Raw genomic sequence first — 22,001 nt, 5'->3', positions numbered from 1 at the left:
GGGATTTGACCTGAACCAAGGATAAAACCTTGCTTGCTTCTTAATAATACATATTATTATTATTATTATTATTATTATTATTATTATTATTCATGTGGGCAGTTAAACCACATAATATATCTGATTTTAAACTACACTAAAAATATAAAATTTAATTTAACTCAGGAATTAAAAACGTGTTCACCATAGAGGATGTGCTGTTCAGGTCATTGTCTGAATGAATTTAATTTTTAATACTGTAATTTTTAAGTAAGATCCGGACAAAAAAGTATTTTTTTTTAAGCGCGTCATGTCATTGCCTACTCTTTTCGAACTTATTTAGCCTACAAGAGGGATAAACTGCTGCAATTTGCATGAATTAAGAACTGAGATATTATTGTCAAACAGATGAACTTTGATTCCAGTAATCCTTAAAAAGAGGCAGACTGAAGCAGCCATTGTCTGGTGAAAGCTGGCTTTCTGAGCACTAGCAGCCTGCATTATCCTGTGAGGGAGGAAGCTTTCCCTTGACAAAAATTAAACCAGCTCCTACTTGGCACTTTATTATCTCTTCAACTGAGTGATTTATTGTTTGTGGAATGAAAGCAAAAGAGGAGGAAAATTACATTTTCAGCAGAGCCTGGACCCATTCTGCCTCTACTCCTCTGTCCTGGAAGAGCTCACGACAAACAATAATGTCAGCTGTAATTGATCTGAGGTTGCCGGTTAGCCCTCCAGTAAAAGCCCACTATTTAAGCGACAATCCGCCCTGCCTGCTCCTCAGATGCTGTCTAATGAAGCTGTCCATCTCTGCTATTTACCTTCTCTTAAATGGAAGAGGAAAGATGTACTGTATGAAGCCGAGCCAGGGAAGATTTGCTTTCCTCCAGTGAAATAGGACCTGCAGATGCCGTTGGAATGTGTAATTGGCTGCCGGAGTCGGAGACGGGGGTTCCAGCGCTAATTAAATGACTTGTTTCTGGCCTATCCATCTTTGTTTGCGAGAGCAACGTGACGGAGCAGTATGTTGTAAATGCTCTTACCTAAACAGACATTGTTTTGCTCGTCCCTTTGAATTGAGAGCCAAAATCTTCCGCCTTTTGAAGTAGCTGTTGAATCGGAATAACAATTTAACAGTTTTTCATGTGGCGTTTCAGAATGGCAGATTGTTATTTGTTGCGATGCCCATTGTTATAAAGAGGTCTCACCGGTTGCCTTAAACAATGATCGATTTAAAAAAAAACTGTCAAGGCTTTTCGCCCACAGGTTTCTCATTCAAATTACAAATCATGCTACATTTTAATTGTAAACATGATACAGGCCACTCATAAATGCATTCTCTATAACAAAGGACCTTCAATCATAAAAAGGCAGCGCTCCACCTGTGTAGAGAAAGTGTTATTGGAATAAAAGCATAGGTCCTTCATAAACAGACACGAGACTGCTTCACTAGTAAGGGTATATATTGTTTTCTTTTTCCCAGATGGCATAGCTAGTCAAGGCTGTTAAACGCTGTAACTCATTAAGGGCCGTTAAAGAAAGGTATTTCACTTTGAAGTAGCCACCCACGGTCTTTCTGTGTCATTGAGAAAAACTTTAAAGTATTTTCTTCCTGTTTATAATCTTAATGCTAATCATAAAAAAATAACATCTTGAATTTGTTAATATCCCTCCAAAAATGATAATAAAAAAGAAACAGACCTGTACACTATCACCAACAATCACGCAGCGCTGAAAACACCCCCAGACGCTTGAGTATTTGTTGCAGGCAATATTTAAAGCCACAAGAACAGAGAAACTGCATCCTTGTGTAAAATAGGCATTTACTATGCTCACTCTGAAGTGAGAGTGCTTAATAAGAAACAGAGGCTAAAGAAAAACATCTATTACACAGTTGTGAGTGTAAAAAATAATGGAAACAAAACATCTCTGGTTTGAAGAAGTAGCATAATTACGCAGACCCGCAACCACCCAACCCCCCACAACCATCAAAGCAAACGTGGTAGGGATTATGCAGGAGACAGACAGCATTGTTTTATTATTTATTTATTTATTTATTATTCTTCCTCTAGGAGGATAAAGGCCCAGCAGCAGTTCTTGGCATATGATGGAATGCTTCCCCCCCCCCCCCAGACACTGGAGTATTTGTTGCAGGTGATATTTGAAGCCACAAGAACAGAGAAACTGCATCCTCGTGTAAAATAGGCATTTACTATGCTCACTCTGAAGTGAGAGTGCTTAATAAGAAACAGAGGCTAAAGAAAAACATCTATTACACAGTTGTGAGTGTAAAAAATAATGGAAACAAAACATCTCTGGTTTGAAGAAGTAGCATAATTACGCAGACCCGCAACCACCCAACCCCCCACAACCATCAAAGCAAACGTGGTAGGGATTATGGAGGAGACAGACAGCATTGTTTTATTATTTATTTATTTATTTATTATTCTTCCTCTAGGAGGATAAAGGCCCAGCAGCAGTTCTTGGCATATGATGGAATGCTTTTGGTCCAGCATCGCTATTTGTTACGTTGTATGTGATGAAAACAAAACAATATGACATTCTTCTTTTTATATAAAAACATATCATTGAAGTACATTTTATTTTAATATTTATCTTAATTTTATTTTATTCTCCAAAATGACAGAGGCCAAATGAAATGGCAATGGAGAGAGAGAGAGAGAGAGAGAGAGAGAGAGAGAATTTTAATTAATAAATAAATAATTGTAACTTTAAATTTGGCCATTTCTAAGATGCAGGCATTTAGAAAAATAAAATAAAATAAAATAAAATAAAATAAAAATAATTTTTATTAGGTATATTAACACTAATTAAATATAAAGCCATAGGTTAATTTTTTTGTTTCTGGTGTGTGCCACAGCTTGGTCTCACATACACTGTAACTTGAGCTGGTTAACGCAATTACCTGCATGGTACGAGATGCCCAGACACAGGCTTCATCACATTACTGAAAGCACACCCAATTTGGAATTGAATTGGTTTCAGCTTAAATGTGTCCCGTATCATTCTCCATAAACTACTGCTGGTTTAGGGAAAGCAGAAGGGAGCAGACATTACCAGCAGATGTTTCCACTGAGGGTACAATATATTCAAGTCCAATCAATAACCCCCCTCCCTGAGGGACTGTGACACCCAGGCAGAGCTGAGGGGGGGAATCATTTCCATCAGATACTGAGCAAAGGGTCCCGTTTAACAAGATTGCTTTCGGTCAATGGCAGGCAGTTGTCATTTGACTCGGACACTGAAATGAAATGTATCGAACGGCATTATCAATCACAAAGTGCACGGGTCCATGGGAAGGCTTTCCAGTGGATAAGACAGCCTCTTGCATCATCTGTTCTAATTACAAAATTAGCATCACGTTGCAGAGGCTGCATCTTTGTATGATTCTGAAATTCCTTGTGAAAGGAGATTTGTTATGTTTGTCATACCGCTTTGGTCTTATTAAATGTGCTTAAAGGGATAGTTCACCCAAAAATGGAAATTATGTAATTATTTACTCACCCTTATGTGTTTCAAACCTGTATGACTTTTTCTTCTGTGAACAATGTGTGTGTGTGTGTGTGTGTAATGCACACAATAAAAATCAGTGGGGTCCAGTTTTGTTTTGGAACCAACTGATTATATGGACAAAAACAGATGTTCAAAAATTATAATCTTTTGTGTTTGACAGAAGAAAGTCAGTCAAACAGGTTTAGATCAGGGTTATTATAGTTAACTAAAACTAAATCTGAAACTAAAATTAAAGCCATTAAAAAGACATTTTTTGTTACTTGAAATAAAATAAACATTAACTGAAATAAAATAAAATATTAAAAAACTTTAAATTTCAGTTGGTTGCCAAGGCAACATTTCTCATTTTTATTTAGTTTAACTTAATTCTACAACTACAAGTACTAAAATAAGTAAAACTAAGATACAAACTAATAAAAACTGTATAGACATATACCAAAAAAACTAATCAAATCTAACCGAAAATATAATAATAAAAATTGATTCTAAATATTAATAAAAACTATAACAGTATCTCAATGACACCAAAATATCACTGGTTTGGATTGACATGAGGGTGAATGATGAATACATTTTCATTTTTGAGTGAACTAACCCTTAAAAAATTGTTTCAGGTCTTCCAATTAAAAAAAAAATCATTAATATCATAATAGCTTCTTCATGACAGCTATGAAATTAAAAGAAAGTGGAGATTTCCAGATAATTAACCTGCTTAAATAAATAAAATATAACAATTATTTAAATATTATTTTATTCTATTTTTATTTATATAACATAAAACTGTTTTATATTTTAGACAAATAAATAAAAAACATACAATCTAAGTTTTTATATATACTGTACACACACACACACACACACACACACACACATATACAAATATAAACAATATATTGAAAGAACTGCCTTTAAAAATATTTTTTTCAGGTCTCCAAATAGAAAAGAAAAATCATGGTTGAGATCTCTTTAAATGATCTGATTTGATATCCACATTACTTTTCTAGCTCTACAGTATATTGTCTCATTAGTGTCTATTTCCATTTCTTCTAAAGACATTCAGTACAAACATCTGAAACAAACTAAACATAACAGAACTCTTAAGCTAAAAAACAGCTACTTTTGAACACTCAAATTTCCTCTGGGTTACTAAGAAATGTTCAGTTGCACAGATTCCTGTATTTCATACATGTACTACATGGGCTAAATGCAGGCTACTTTCTGTAACTTGAGGTGGTGGGATGATTTGTTCTGGCATAAAGCCTGACCCAGAGCAGGATCGCTTGTCTGGTTTGGGTTAATGGGGCTCCAGGCATGATTGATACCCATGAGTGATAATGGCCGCGCCTTCATTTCTTATGTTCTAATTGCAGCAATGTTATTATCACTGCAATAATCATGGCAATATTCCAATTGCACCACATCCTCTCTGTCATCATAAGGCGCAGTGGTTACGCGTCACGCACCGGTTTGTTTCTCTCCCGTAATTGAGTGCCGTGAGGTGACCTATCAGAGCAATATTCTAAGCAGTCAAAGCGCATGCATCTTTCACATTATGGACCGCAGAGGCTTATCGTGTGTGAAAGGTTGAATGTCATTTAATACATGTATTGCATTTACACCATGTGACACTGTCTTTTCAAATTGCGCAGATCTCTTCATCCCTATCTTTGCCTCCAAAGGTCACTCAATTCCACTTATAAATGCAACCTGACAGAGATTAGTAAAGAGGGACGGGCAACGCACCATGTCTCACAACTGAATCAAACAGCTCCAAATTAATTCATCCAATTAATGAAGAACGAGTTTTAATGTTGATGAGGCTCGACAAGTAAACCGGTTACTTATTTATTTCATTTAGTCTGTGGCCACACAAATATCTGCATAAACATATAGTGTGTTGGTGCCGGCTATGCTCACTGCAGTAACATGGAGCTGTGCTGCTTTTCAGAGATGATAGAGCATGATACGGATCATTACAGAAATAATGTTTAATCAATTCCCATTTTGTAATCTGTTTCTGCAGTTGTAGGCATTTGTGTACACCAGCGCTTTGCACATTTTTACACCCGACTCCCCCCTCTTCCAAAATCATGCATATTCAATTTTATGCTGATGCTTAACTGTCGATGCAACCGGAATTAAAACAAGCAATTCGACTTCATTAAAAAAGTAAGTGATTATCGAGTTATCTTTTTGAAATTCTATTAAAATGTGTGACGCTCTCCACTTATCTGTCACCTGCTTCCCAGGAGCACAACACACTAATAGAGGCACTCAGAAAAACGAATGCCCAGGAGAGGCCGCGTGTCTCTCTAAACTCAGCCCTGGTTCTCATCGTGGTCTCAGAGCTATTACTAATGCTTCATGCCTTCCCGTGAAGAGCCCTGCTGATGTTTAAGGCGAGACAAAACAGCATTCAACAATGTAAACTGACACAGGTAAGGTGGTTTTGAAGAAACTGGCTATCTGTGATTCTAAATGCCTACAGTGGGACTGTAGTGGGACTTTCTGCCGGTGCGACTCAGATGTGGCTAGGAAGTGAACAACGTGTTTTTACCGTTTAGCTGCAGGCTGGTTTTTCACTCAGCAGACTTCTGGGCAATATATCACATTTTCATAGTATATTTGTGGTGATTTAATTTAAGCAACATCATGGATATGATGATGATTTTATTGCACTTTAATTTTGCCAGGAAAGTTTCCTGAAGACAATATCTATGAACTGGATCCAAGTTAATTTCCCTGAATAAGTTCAAACTGTTCACTTTGATTCATTAATTAAAAACTAAAAAAATTGACGTAGTTTAAATAAATCGTCATTCACATTCATATTATTAAAAACACAGAACACAGCTGCACGTTTTCTTTACATTTAGTTCTATTAAAGCATTTGAATATATTAAAAATTCCATATATGTGAAAAACAAATTTTTTTGGATACTTTACTAAAAAAACTAACTTATTGTATGCTATTTAATTGCTATACTAAAAAAATATATAACATTGTATACATGGAAATATTGATGTTTATTATTATGTAATGTAAACTGAATATAAATTAAATATATTATGTGTTCATTCAGTGTAAAACAGTGTGGGAAACATGCCTCAGGTTTTTTTTTTTCTTAAAAAATTATTCACTGTATTTTAGTTGTTGGATTAAACACTTTCAAAACAACTGTTCTTTTGGAAAACTCAATCAATCATAAAAAAAAAATCTAAATCACAGGAAACATCATCAATTTAAACTGAATAAATAAATATTTAACCAGATTTCATCCAAAAAAGAGATTAGCTATAACTATATCAACCTGACTTGATGAAGGCATGATAAAAGAAAGGAAGAAAAAGTGAAAGTCAAACAGACACGATTAAACCGAAAACGTTCTTCTGTTTGCCGTTGCTGTGCCACGTTTAGCAGTGCGAGGCCGCCAGATTGAAAAACAAAGTGCAACCCTTGTTGGATTTGTCCTTCCACAGTGTGGGATTTATTATTAGAAAGGACATAAACAGACTAATTAAATCACAGCAGTCGAGGCTGAGATGACAGCTGGTGCTGTGTGTGACCAAACAGATCCCTATCAAAGAGCAGGAGGCATGGCTCACTCAATCCGTCCTCTATGGGGAGCTATTTTAAGAGGCCCGGCATTGAGCACGAACGCTTTATGCTAAATGAGAACTCGATGTACAAGCTGGCTGATTATAAAGACGTGACACGGCCCCAATGCATGATGGATGTGCCTGCTATAAAGACAATGGGTTTAGGGTCTATGTTTTCTGATAGGTGTTGAGGAAATGTGACAGCACTCATCAGACAGATATCGCACCGCTCCTGTCTTCCTCAGTGTCAGTTAAAAGTATTGTCGAGCGCTTGACGCAGTGATGCATTGAATTTGTGACGAGATCGCTCTTGACAGTGTAACAAGTACAATAAGAGGCATGAGTCTTACAGTTATTAATGTGTTTGCAAGCATATCCATATGGTTAAGTATATAATGAGAGAGATTTTGACTGCTTCAAAGACTGTTAGTTCCCCTTTGAAGTGATTCTTCAACTCGTGCGTCAAAAAAAAGGGTAACTGCCACAAATGAATATATTTTGAGTAATTATTACAAGATTTGAAACACCACCGGTTGATTGGCTGCACATTTTGAAACCACCGATGAGAAGAAAATATGGTTTTAACAATTCAATAATGGCAAGCGCAATGAAAACAACTTAATCAATGGCACTGCAACGTTTGCAAACAAGAGCTTGAATTATAACACCAATAATTGATTCCCCACCTCCCCGCTGTTTTTTTCTTTCCCTCCCGTCATGTCATTTCCAATCGATTCTTTCCTGTGTATAATGATGAGAAGTTTCCCGAGTTTGTTTTTCTCTTTCACCCACTCCACCAGTGGAAATTTGCAAGCTGCACCAGCAGCTTAACCAAAAAGGATTAACTCCCATATCCAACCGAGAACACAGATAATGCTCGGTAATTGGTAAAAAATGAAGATGAATGGGACAGCAAGATAAGGACCAATTAGCTCCTCCACACTTACAGCTGCGGTCTCTCTACAGATCCATCTCTTGAGTACTGGCCTCCTCTGCCAGAAGAAGCCTGGCGGAATTAGCGGCCTGACCTCATCGATGGTGGGAAGCCCACCCATCATCTTCCTCCCTTCACTTTTAATTCTGTCCCTAACATAGACACCTGTCACCAGCCCTGACGTGACAGGCTCGCACTCCCCACATCCCCAAAATGCTAAACGCCAGGTCTGGGCCAGGTCTGAGCACGCTAACTTACTAAATCGGAGAAACCCACAAAAACATGTGCGCACATACATGCCTGAAAGTTTGTCGCTTATTTCATTATGGCAGCATCATCTGGTTGGTGATACACACAATTCCCCCATCTAATTACGGAGAGGATTTAAGGTCCATTAACGTTGCCGTGGCAAGGAATCAGATGCAAAATGGCACCCAGTGGCCACCAAGAGAGTGATTCTTTTCACCTCCTTCCATTTCTTAACCCGAAGGCTGCAAATGCGTGAGTCACAAGAAAGGAAAGAAAGAAAATAACAATGAATAAATAACCAAACAATTCACCTTGCTGAAAGGGGCAGGTGTTGGTTTTGGTTCAGGTAAATTCAATGCGAGGGAATGGATCGCTGTTTGTGTGTCTTCCAGGCACATGTTTTGCTTGGTTTGTGATCTGTAATTGTGCCGTTTCCTGTGAGTCAATGGAACAATCCACATTGTAAGAAAAGGGAACCCCCACCTCCTTGAAAAAAAGCTGGGGAAGAATCAAAAGGGAAGCGAGCACTAAGCTTAATCACGTTCGCCTCCTCCTCTCTCGCTCAGGGTGTTTGGCTATTTGGCTCCAACTTAAACTGGCTGACTGTTTTTCTCTCTGTTTTTGTAATTAATAATAGTGATGTGAGCCGGTGAGAGTGATTGAGTTGAATATTTAATGCAGAAGAAACATTAGCCCATCCAATTTGCATCAACACCAACAAGTCCAGAGGAGAGTACAATGTCCTTCACACACGTACTATCAACACTTCAGACTAAATCTGTTCTAGACTATACTGCAAATCTCCATCAGAATATATATCAGTGGTGGAATAGAAAAGTATTCATATTTGAGGGGGGTAAATAGTAGCAACCATACACAACACCCTACACTGAAAAAAAATGGTGAAGGATTTATCTTAAAACAAATCATTTCAAATACAAGTAACATTTAACTAAACATGATATTTTCAAGTAGAATGAATAAAATAGTATTTTCTTGTAAAACATACTCACTAACATAGACCACTTTGAAAAATATTTTTTTTTACAGTTTAGAAACCCTTTTAGAAACCCCGAATGCCCTTTCAACCATTCACAGCAAATGTATTACACATGTATTATTATTATTTTTGGTATTTATTGTGTGTTCTGTGTTAACCCCCTCTAAGTGACATTTAAAAAAAATACACTTGCAGTGTCTCTAAATAAATCATCACAGCATATGCAACTGTTTTAATATAGCACCGGCTCACTTCCTGCTCATGACATTGTCCACACCTGTCTGGAGAGTTTAGCTGAGTTCCTCTGTTCTAAAGTCATCTCTATATCTGTCAAATGATTTCAGACTCTGGACTCCAGCTGCAGAAAGCGCCTATAAGCAGGACATAATAGGCATTCACAGTCCAAAACCATTAGAGCCAATCACGGTGCTCCGAAAAGCAGAAGTCAGCAGAGCACCGCAGCTACACTCTTAAAAATAAAGGTGCTTCACGATGCCATAGAAGAACCTTTTTGTCTAAATGGTTCCATAAAGAACTTTTAACATCTGAAGAACCTTTCTGTTTCACAAAAGGTTCTTTGGGGCGAAAGAAGGGTATTCAGATTATAAAAAGGTAAGAAAGAGATGGTTCTTTAAAGAACCTTTGACTGAATGGTTCTTTGTGGAACCAAAAATGGTTCTTCTATGGCATTGCTTGAAGAACCTTTTGAAGCACCTTTATTTTTAAGAGTGTAAGAGTTTATTTTCACAGTTGTGTATTTTCTCTGGCACTCTTTTAAAACACCCCGATGTGATATCTCTCTCGGTTCTCTGGCGAAATGACCTTTCCGTTTTAATGCCGTAATGATCCAGAGCAGTGAGGGAATTCGCTGGGAGACGGGAATGGAAAACACTGTCTATTTCACTTAAAAACCTAATTTATGTTGCAATTAAAGGCTGAAAGGAGCTTGTTTCTCCCCTCTGGCTGGCTGAATAGAAGCAGCTATATTTCGCCCTCTTATCATACGGGTGACTCCTATTGGCCACCCCGTCACAGGAGAGTGCTTGATATAAACAAGAGATTGCACTGACATTCAGTAATCAATATTAGGATGGCTTCAGTACCAAACATCATTTGTCTCAGCCTCCATTCTTCTGACCAAATGAAGCATTCATTTAAATCATAAATCTGGGAGTGATTTAAATCCTGGAATGAGAGGCCCGCCTGCCTTTAATGATTTATTTTCTACATTTCTGCGAGCGAGAGATTTGTCCATACGCGGTGACAGGTCACCTTCAAACGCCAGAGGAAGACTGTTCATCACCATGCAGACTAGCATCTCATCGCTGCGAGTAAATATTAAAGTAAAAGAATCCAATTGATTGTGGATGGGCCGGAGAGGCGTCGCGGCCATATATTTCACTCAAAGCTTCTAATGCCTCTCTAGTTCAGCTCCTTCGCTCACTGCTGGGCCTGGAATTATTATTCTTCAGGAAGTCTGCATGCTCAAGGTTACAATTTAAATTGTAAAAAGATAAAAACAGTTTCTTATTAGCCCCATTGCCGCAGCCTCGCCTATTCTGATTCGCATTTATCTTTATTTCGGTGACCTCGTGGCCTCCCGCCGCCGTTCGCTGTTGGATGGCCTCAGCTCCACGCGGCTTCCTTTTGATAAATCTGCTTAGAGCGCACCGTGTTTTGCCAAAACTCCTAGTGTCAAATGCAGCTGGGAAATCCTCGACGCAGGGTGGATATTCACAATGGAAATCACACGCGCACGGTTCAGCTCAGGGATTATGGTAACTGAATCATTTGTAATGGATTTGTGGTTTAATATAACAGTGTAATTTCCACAAAAAATGGCTTTAAGTAATGTTGCAAAGAGACAGAAAAAAATCGGAATGTATCTGAGAAACGATTAATTGGAGCGGGGGACATTCAAAACCAATTTTCTTCACCAAATTGAATTAGAGGCTCACTTAATAGCTATTAGCTTTGGGATAAAGTGCTCATGGATGCATTTGATGTGTAGCTACTTTAAAAGTGTATTACCTGCTAATGATGAATTTGGAATCAACCAAACAAACTGACTGCTCAAAAGAAGATTACACAAAGCTTTCGAGTTTCCTTATAGATTTGGAAGTTTGCAGTTTAAACTGCATTTACGTGAGTTAAGGAACATTAGGAATTTTGCGTAGGTAAATAGCAGGAATTATGTTTAGTTTTATAACAGCAGATCAGTTTGTTCTTAAAGGGATAGTTCACTCAAAATTGTTGTTCCAAAACCGAATTAACCTTTAAAACCCAACTTTCTTTTGTGGATTAAAAAAAGATGATATGATGAAAAATGTCAAAGTGTGTTTTTGACTAAACTGATTTTTTGGACAAAATGGAAAAAGTGTGGACAAAAACAGTTCAATTCTTCAAAATATGTTCTTTTGTGTTCTAACTGAAAGAATGCAGGTTTGAAACAACATGAGGGTGAGTAAATGATGACAGAATTGTCATTTTTGGGTGAAGTATCCCTTTAAGTGTAAAGTCTGAAACCCTGTTAACTCTAGCATATGAGTGCTTCTATCAGTTTCTGGTCATCTGACTGGACAGTGCTAAGTACGGGTGTAAATGGGATCCAAAATGCTTTGTGAATGCTTAAACTATATGGGGAAGAAGGGGACATATGCATCGTATTTGTCGTGCAAACGCTAATCTGACCTGATGAGTCCCACCTACTCATGTGCCATGTGCTAAAACAAAGGTTTTAAGCAGGGCCTAAAACTAACCTTTTGCCACACCTGCCAATGGCCGGTGACATGTTCAAATTTACCAGCCAAAAATCTTTTTTACCGGCCATGAAACTCTTTTTGCAAAAACAGGCAGTTATTACTACTACAATAACTAAACATATTTACAATGTTTTTAATTTGTCCTGCTGGTGCATTTTCCCTCAATTTTACCTATTAATTATAGCCATTCAACATTACAGTATAATTGAAAGCCATTATTTTTAACATTTAATAGGCTCTGAAATATATAACAACTTTTAATTTAAGTGATTTTAAAACAATCTTCACATCTTCGTGCGTTGAAGCGCTACTGGTGCGCTGTCTGAAGCGGCTCAGCATATGCGTTCAGCCGAACGCGCAGCCTTTCAATATATACTTATACAATATATACCTATACTTCACTGGACCGTTTAGGCGGCGTAACTCCAGGTATGTGTCGTCACACTTTATTCTCGGGTTATGAAGAATAAAGAAGGGAAAAGTTAATCTTCTGAAATGAAGCAGCAAAATCTTCTCAGGTAAAAGTTATTAGAACAGTGTCTGGGGACAAGCTGGCCTTGTCACTTCATTGCATTGTTATAATTCATAAAAGTTGTACCCGCCAACTAGCGACTGACACTGTTACATGGACTCGCCGATGCTGATTTTTACTCGCATTTGGCGCTTGGCGAGTGTTAATTTTAGGCCCTGGTTTTAAGCATTGTATCTATGCATGGCCTTAAAGAAAATAACCTTTCAGTTAAAAATTGGGAAAGTGCATACATATACATGCACAATACTTTGTCTGATAGCAACATGCAGTGACAGACCACATGAAGCACGTGCATCTGAAATTAAGTTAATAGTACATAACTAAAAAATGGTAAATTGCATAAATAGAACAAAATGTGCTAATAACCAAAATAACTAAAATTATTTGTGCTTTTTTCTTTTTATTTCCTTTTTTTTAACTTAATCAACATTTAGTCATGAAACCAGATACCCTCCCCTCAAAATCTGATCACAAGTAGTCACAGAAGACACATTTGAGAAGCATGTTACTCCCAGGTGTAAACAGTGATGTGTCTTGCCTGACCACTTGTGACGGATCGCGAGACGTTTGCTAATACCAGGCCTGCATGCAGTGTGAGTCACTCTGCTGGTGGATGGTGACTCACCCAGACTGGAGCTGAGGTCTCCGTTCTCTGAGTCGGCCCCGAGCTGGGTGTTGCTTCCATGGTAGCTGCTCATCACCTCCAGTTTGATCTTCTTCACCTTCATGGCCTCTGCGATGGCAGCATTGGTGGCGGCCGCAGCTGCTGCAGCGGCGGCTGTGAGGCCTACAGCAGGAGGACATAAAGATGAAGTCACTGCACCATAAAGGTTAAACTAAAATGGGCCTAAAGCAAGGGTTTGGTCAAGAAATTCTTTTAGATTTTTTTTTCTAGTCATTTCATGGGGAGAAGAGACAGTAACATAAGAACAACAGATTCCACATTTTCGGGGGAAAACTAGAACTGATTATTTATTTATTTATTTATTATAGGATGCATTGGATGCAATTGGTGACAATAAAGACATTTATAATGTTACAAAATATTTATATTTCAAATAAATGATGTTCTTTTGATCTTTCTATTTATCAAAGAATCCTGAAAAAATGTTTCCAGAAGAAATATTACAAATATAACACTGACAAAAAAATAATTTTTCTTGAGCACCAAATCAGCATATTAGAATGATTTCTGAAGGATCATGCGACACTAAAGAATTAAGAAATGGTTGCTGAAAAATCAGCTTTGCCATCGCAGGAATAAATTACATTTTATAATAAAATAGAAAAGTTATTTTAAATTGTAATATATTTCACAATAAAGCATCCTTGCTGAAAAAAAGTAATAATAAAAAAAAAAAATTACTGACCCCAAACATTTTGACTGTTGTATTATTGTATATTATCGTTTAAAAATTGTAAATAAACAAATAAATAAAACCAAAAGCTAAATGGCTTGTTTTAAATGTTACAATTTGAATAACTTCAGACCTGCTAAAGATTTTTAAAAAAATGTATCCAATTGTTTTAGTATTCAATAGTATCCAATATTAATATATTATCTATGTAATCAATTATACAATTGTAATCAATGAACAATTTTAAACTCATGTTTTTGAGATCGCACATTACTTTGAGTAGGGCTTTACCTCAGAAAAGATAAGGGAAAACTGCTTCCTGCTCTTTAACTGTTTGGCACGGTCTTTTCTCCCATCACTAGCCTAACTCAGTCTAGCACCGCGTCTTAACTAGAGCGGATCATTTGCATCCCATCACCGACGGTAGCTTTGCTGTTTTTGATTACACAGCTGGCCCCATTGGACTGATGCAACGTTTTCTGCTGGAAGCCTCACTGTTGTGTACGTCTTCTCTCATTTCCATCTCTTTTTCTCTCTAAATACAAAGATGATGGCGTTAAGCTTTGATGGTGACAGATGGAGTCAGGAGAACATATCAGGACTGACATGTTGCCATGGTTTCTGTTTGTAAATAAACGGGTGGGGATGTACGACAAAGTGAAAACAGTCTGAAACAGTGGGAATCCAAAGACACACACATACACACACAAATGTGTGAAACATCTCAAACATACGCACTTTAAATGCTCTCAGCTGACTTCAAATCCATTGTCATTCCCTCTGAATGAACAGGAACGCTGCGATTTAAAGTCTTTTGGCTCTAGTGGCAATCATAATTTTTTTTCCATTGTTTAATTTGTTTAAAAGGAGGACAGTGCAGACGGGGAGATTGGAAAAGAACTGAAACACTGTCATTTACTCTTTTTCAATGACAAAACACCTGAAAGACTCACAATAAGTAAAAGGAGGATCCTTGAAAGAGACCTTGAATCCATGAATGAAGATTAATGAAATGATGTGAATGGATGAATCAAAGCAGAGATTTTTTTCCCAGCGTTGTTCAGTGAATCCTGTGATCTCGGTTTCATTTTATACGTACAGTGTATTGAAAATGGTTACAGTACAATAGTCTCATGTATGAGATAAGAAGGCAAAGTGGATTCTGGGATAAGGGCTGTGCAACTTCATAAAAATATTAAATGTCATAACTGAATGCATTTTTTTTTATTTAACATTTAAACAGATCTGCATTCTGTATATTTATTTATTATCCTGTTAATCAATTAACCAAAAAATGAATAAATCCAATTAATTACAAGATATGCCAATTAATTAACTGCATATTAATATTAAAGAAAGCACATTATTGTGGCACATAAATAAACCACTGAATAAGATGTTTTTTTATAAAAATTACATTACATTAGTCAGTCAATTGTATGTGTTATTTCCATATAATTACACATTTGTCATTTGTTGCTAAACTGAGAGATATAATATGTATCGCTTTTTAGTAAACTTATTAAAAAGATGCAGTCAGTAATTAAAATTTTCCCAAGACAACAGCCCTTAAAATCCCCAAATCCTCTACTGTAGCATCAATCAGTGATACGCTCATGTCCCATTTGACTTTTGTTTTCCCCCCACGTGAGGGAAGCCAATTGGTAAATTCATCATCACTAAACTGTCACATTCACTGACATGACTCAACTTTGGCCATTTGGCCTCTGTCTCCTTTCCTGAGCGTGAAGAGAAAAGGAAAAAGAAAGATATCGAACATATGGCATTAATACGCCACCTTGCCTCCCCGGCAGCAGATAGGCAGATGGTGTGGGCAACATTGCATGCCACCGGCTTTCTTGTTTGCATTTTAAAGTACATCAGTACCATATTGATGAATCGTATACACGGTGTCGGAGTGGCCGCTCTCGTTTGCTGTTGTATATTCATGCCCTACAGCTGCGGAGGGGATCTACTTCCCCTCCTCCACTCATAATAAATATGGCCTCCAGTCGCACAGAAGGTCAATCTTCATTTGCGTCTAATGGGAGAGAGTCAACTGTTTTCTAAATGAGATCTATGCGTAGCAGAGACCTGTAGATAAAAAAATAATAAAATCACCTTCCAGCTGCTTGCGTGAAAATGTCGGGCAATTGAGTTACATTTAGGGGAATTTTTAGTCTAGCAATTATGCACTTCAGTAATGCATTAAACACATCTCTCATATTCATTTATCAACTAAAATGGATATGTCTATATGAAATGCCCTGAAGGTATGGATGTTATCAATAAACATTACAATTACAATATTTTCCTGCTCAATTAGTCTATCACAGCATAGACCAGTGGCTCTCGGCTGGTGGACTGTGACCCAAAAATGGTAAATTTGAAGATAGCAATGAAAGAACATATGCTACTAACCATATTATTGTTCATAAGTATGATAGTAAAAAAAGCTTTGCCAACTTTTAAGACAGTGTTATTAAAGGCAAAGGCTTTGCATCCAATTAAACTTTTCAGAATTTAGGACAAATTGAACCTTCAACCACTGAAAAACAAACAAACAAATAAATAAATAAATGTTGCCCTTTTTCAACAACACTACAAAAGGAAAAAGTAGATACAACCCAGACTAGATTAAATATACATTCGTTTAGGATAAACATGATTTGTGACATGTTTTTGAGACAGCATATAATTAGATATAATAAAATAACAAATACTAATTAGGAAATATTTTATCATAGTAAGTACATAAATAAACAAAATTTTGCCTTTTTTTTCAACAACACCACAAAAGGAAAAAGGAGATACAACCCAGGCTAGATTAAATATTAGTTCATTTAGAATAAACATGGTTTCTGTCAAGTTTTTGAGACAATATATAATTAGATATAATACAATTATAAATACTAATTATGAAATATTTGATCTAAATAATAAATAATAAATAAATAAACTGCAGTAAAACCAGTTGAGAAGCACTGCTACAAACTACAAGCATGCAAAAGCCAATTGTATGTTTATGGATCCTCCTCTATCTTATCATTCAATATTGTTCCAGAGAGATAGTTTGGTTCATTAGATCACAAATAACATCCATCGTAGGCTACAAGAGTGTTTCACTGTAACATCTAGATCAGATTGCCCATCCACAAACTGTTCTTCACATCAGCAACAAGTCCACTCGTAGTGCCTGTGTATGTCTGAACATCACAAAGAGCAACCCACTCCTACCTCAATTAGCATTCATTAGTATGCAAAGCACCAATGGCAGATCGCAATGTTTCGACTTTTGAAAGTCACCTTTAAATTCAGACACTCGTGTCTGTTTTCTCACAGACACAAGGATCTCTTCAGCCATATATATACAGCTGAGCCTGAGAGAGAACGAGCGGGCAGACGGGCGCAAGACGGTGGCGTGGGGAGGGGACTTTGACAAATAAAGAATCGCATGGTACTGTCATACTGCGCACAAAACAGCAAATAATAGAGATGGGGTCTGATCGTAGCCCTTGGAGCAGCTGTCATATTAAATAATAATGAAGGATCTATTAATATGCAAAGGAACCAGCAGCAGACTGGCTTAACGCTGTCATGCCTCTGAATATTGTCAGAATGTTCATTATTAATTAACATGCGGGCTGCCCCATACCTGCTCAATGTCAGAACATTCCTATAACAAATTAGGAATGTATGTGCCTCCTTCCACTAGTAGTGTAATTAAATTAAGATCCGATTAACTTCACATCAGTACACAAAGAGTGACTTAGCCATGCTTATGATAAGCAAGTGCTTATCTACTGACTTAATGTTGCGGGATCCTAATAGAGACCAAGGCCAAATTTCACTCTATTTACCAGTATATTTGCAGAAATGAGCTCTGTTTCAGTGACTATCGAGGACCGATTGCGTGCTCAAAGCTGAGGTTGTGCCAGCGAGGACTGGGTGAATTAATGCATTTGAATTGTTCCATCTGCATTAGAGCCAAATACCGCACATCAATTATAAGCTGTCGACACTGGGTGTGAGGAGAGTCACATTAGAGTTGACTGATCTGTTTATGACAGTGTAATCTTGCATCTGAGTGAAGGGCTACATGTTTCATTAACCTCTTTTTGTGTCGATTCTCCCTGTCTTGCTGCATTTCTAGTTGACTGTGTCCACCTGATGACAGACTGATGCTCTGATGTCATTTCTTGCAATAGCTGTGAGACACTGTTAGTGTCAAGTGTGTGTGTCTGTGTGAACAGTCTATCTATCTATCTATCTATCTATCTATCTATATGTCTGTCTGTCTGTCTGTATATCTATCTACACATACATACACAGTGTGTGTGTGTGTGTGTGTGTGTGTGTGTGCGTGTGCGTGTGCGTGTGTGTGTGTGTGTTTAAAAGTCTGGGGTTGGTCATATTTTTTATGTTTTTAAAAGAAGTCTCTAATGCTTAAATATCTCTAATTCATTAGATTTAAAATAAAATAATTTAAAATATTATCCAATCAGATTTGAGAACCAGAACGAACTGTTGTATAAATATATATCATGTCACTTTCACTATATATATATATATATATATATATAGTGAAAGTGGCACACACACACACACACCCGGAGCAGTGGGCAGCCATTTTTGCTGGGAGGGGAGCAGTTGGGGGTTCGGTGCCTTGCTCAAGGGTCTCACCTCAGTCGTGGTATTGAAGGTGGAAGAGAGTGCTGGTCATTCACTCACCCCACCTACAATCCCTGCCAGTACCGAGACTCGAACCCACAACCTTTGGGTAACAAGTCTGACTCTCTAACCATTAGGCCACGACTGCCCCAAGAGCACAAATGCAGTCCCCCACTACCATAAATTATGCAGTCGAGATTCCCACATTTGGGGAATTCGCAGCGGTCAGCACGGCCGGAGTGCAATGGCCAAGTCTCGCCCTGAGTGAACCACCTTCTTGATCATGGTGTCTCCCCTGCCAGGTAAGTATATAAAATAATAATAAAAAATGTCTTAACCCCAAACTTTTGAATGGAAGTGTAAACAATGTCAAATTATCCATTCTTGGTCCATTTCTTGATTCTTATTTCTGTCAAACCCAAAGCAACTGACCTGTAAGATTTATGCTACACATTTAGGGATATTTCTGGAGCATAATATTTGTTAACTATTAAGTCACCTGCTCAATATAACAGGAATCAACATGGAGCTGGAAATATCTCTATTCTAGCAGTGTAAGTATGGTGTTAAATGACATGCTATGGAAGTTAAAGCACAAAGGTCCTGAACATTTGCCAATATTACAATTACACCCCTTTATGATGAAGTTACATTAGCAAAATAGCTAGGACCACTTCATGCTGTTTTTAACTGTTGTTTACATTTGCTCTCCCAATCCTAGCTGTCCAAGATCAGTGAAAGCCGAATGTAAGCAAATCTCACTGCATCTATTCATTGCATGCCGCTTTGTCAACTTTTCTTTAAAAGTTCCAACCAAAATGTCAATATCAGAGCCTCTCTCATGGTTTAAAGGCCTGGATATCAAAGGGTTTTTGTCGTGGTTGCTGAGGACTAAAAAGAGTAGACTCTCATCCTGTACCACGTGGCCTTTGAGTTCCTGATTCTAAACAAGACACTGATAGGCTGACCTCACTCAAATATGGAGGGGCAGCTGGATGCAGTTTACCAAGCCGAATGGTTCACTAATGCCTCACCGGCATTGTTCAAGATTACCAGTTCTGTTGCCAAGCTGGAATTTCAATAGTTTCCCCTAAATTTCAAGTTTAGAGACAGAATGCTACACTTATATAGCAAAGAACATAAGAAAGAAAATTCGGCAATTAATACATTTCATTAGGTTTATGCTTAAATTGGATGCACTGTAAGTCACAGTGGATAAAGTCTCTGCCAAAATGCATGCATTTAAATGTAAAGTCATCATGAAGAGCTACTTGTATAAAGACTCTGTGGTAGCTTGTTTTGTGACAGCAAGATACTTTGTCCTATAGGACAGAAAACACCATACATTGCAATGAAAAAATAACAAAAACAAACACATGGTACTTAGGTTTGAAAATGAGAACTATATGGCTTTGTGTTCAATAATTGCTCAAGAAACCACAAGAGAGACTTAACGAGAAGTTAACTGTACATTAACAAGGAGTGAACCATAACTAATGACTGTGTGTTATTAAAAGATGGCAGAACAACCGAGAGCACGATATGTAAATCAGGACCCTTTCTCGCAAAAGACTTCAAAGCCGCTACAATGAAAACCAGCCGTAAATAGAACAAAAGCATAAGCCTTGCTCCAGGCAAACTGAAAGCACAAACGGTTGTTGTTGATTCTTGTGGCGAAAAGCTTACTTTAACATCACATCGGCCTATGTACATATAGCAGTGAAATGGATTTAATCAGGCTAATTAAAATCCACTCAAGGCAGAATGCAGCATCTACTATAATAATCTGGAAGAGAACAACTCTCCACTCCAATTTATTCTGGAGCTGTGGTTGCACAGGGGGCTTGCTGGGAAGGGAGGGGGGTCGGCCGGGACAGTCAATGGTTCTGGCTGGTAGTTTGGATGAGGGCTGTCAGATTTTGCAGCGTGCCATTTAACGGATGGGCAGCAGGCTGCTGCAAGAAAGGGCTGGGGCACGGGAGGAGGTCTGTGTGCATCACCTGTGGGGTGAATGATTCCCGGCGACATGAGGCCCGGCACCGAGTGCGGCATGATGTGAGGGTTCTCCGGCGATGTTACACTCTGGGTCCGTTTCGGAGGCCTCCCGGGTCTTGAGCTAAAACAGAAGTGAAGTGGTGGAAAGTGGGAGGTAGAGGGAAGTGGAGAAAGAAGGGGAGGGGTGAGAGACAGAGGTTAACATTCGGACCAGAACGCAATTCCATTCCGAAGAGCTAACATGTACTGTAAATAAATTCCTTTTCAAGGACAGTTGCTTTCTGCTGCTCGACATAATAGACTTCCATAACTAATTAGATTACACAGTGAATTCATTTCCTTTATTGAAGATCAACCACTTTTTGATGCATAATTCATAGCCCGTACCTCGTTACCTGCCCTTCTGTATTAATATCCCAACACTATTTGAATTACTTCGTTTGCATATGATAAAATCTGGCCAAGCGGCTTTCAGCCTGAAAATTACATGTTAACTTGTTATAATTATTGCAGTCAGGCCACTATTGATTTATGAGACTTTTAAAAAACCAAATATGTGTAGTTCTGGTAATGAATGATATTCTAAGGTTCTTCAGGAAATTAAAAGGCAATGGCTGCCTTAGGAAACGTTCTGCTTGCTTGATTTAATAGGAGTCATAGCTGGAAGCTGATGTGACTCAGACCTGTTGTGCGTTTATGATGGAAACTTTTATTACTTGAAATGAGTGACCAACATCACACAATGATTAATGACTCAACAAGCGCAAGTCCGACAGAGGGGAAAAAAAAAAACGCCCCTCCGAGCTGATTGTCAGATAATTTTGCACACATTCTGTTCTGTTCATCCATGCATTTTTTTGGCAAAAACGGAATATTAAAATGGCCTTTACGTAAATATTTCTTCACAGAGAGTGTCCCAAATAAATCGGTGTTGTTCTTACCAAGGGTGCTGCAGCCACTAGGGACATCTCCCCTGATTTTTACCAAAAAGGTGATTCCGTCCCAGCATTTTTTCAAACTAATTACATACTGGAAGCATTCAAAATACGACAAGTTGCTCAACTGATACACACAAACTTATTATAGAGAGTTGTTTCAATAACAACCAAGCTAGTCACTGGCTACTGAGGCACAAGACCTTCCATTCACAGTTATATCAAACATTGTAACAATAAAGACCAGAACAATTAAACAAACAAACTGAATTTTAAATATGAAATTAACAGAAAGGATCATAACAAAAACGACATATAAATAAATAAACCCATAAATTGTCTCGGTTACGTATGGTAACCCTCGTTCCCTGAAGGAGGGAACGGAGACGTCACGTCGGATGACCGACGAATTGGGATCTCGCTTAGAGAGACCAATCTACTTCGAGTGTAAT

The 22,001-nt window shown here is 37.9% G+C and overlaps 1 protein-coding gene across 1 annotated transcript in view; it reads right to left on the bottom strand.

Annotated features, from left to right (window-relative positions):
• The window catches only part of LOC107681303 (dachshund homolog 1-like), an 82,387-nt gene that overhangs the window by 5,770 nt on the left and 54,616 nt on the right, over nucleotides 1-22,001 (bottom strand). Inside the window, exons 2-3 of the mRNA XM_016477577.1 lie at nucleotides 20,620-20,735; nucleotides 13,216-13,377 (exon numbers count right to left, since the gene is read on the bottom strand). Coding sequence (XP_016333063.1) covers nucleotides 13,216-13,377; nucleotides 20,620-20,735 — 278 coding nt within the window. The remainder of the gene's footprint in view (nucleotides 1-13,215; nucleotides 13,378-20,619; nucleotides 20,736-22,001) is intronic.

The sequence above is a fragment of the Sinocyclocheilus anshuiensis genome, unplaced genomic scaffold, assembly GCF_001515605.1.
Source record: "Sinocyclocheilus anshuiensis isolate Anshui unplaced genomic scaffold, SAMN03320099.WGS_v1.1 scaffold1620, whole genome shotgun sequence".
Taxonomy (NCBI): domain Eukaryota; kingdom Metazoa; phylum Chordata; class Actinopteri; order Cypriniformes; family Cyprinidae; genus Sinocyclocheilus; species Sinocyclocheilus anshuiensis.
This window is presented reverse-complemented; position numbering and strand designations above follow the sequence as displayed.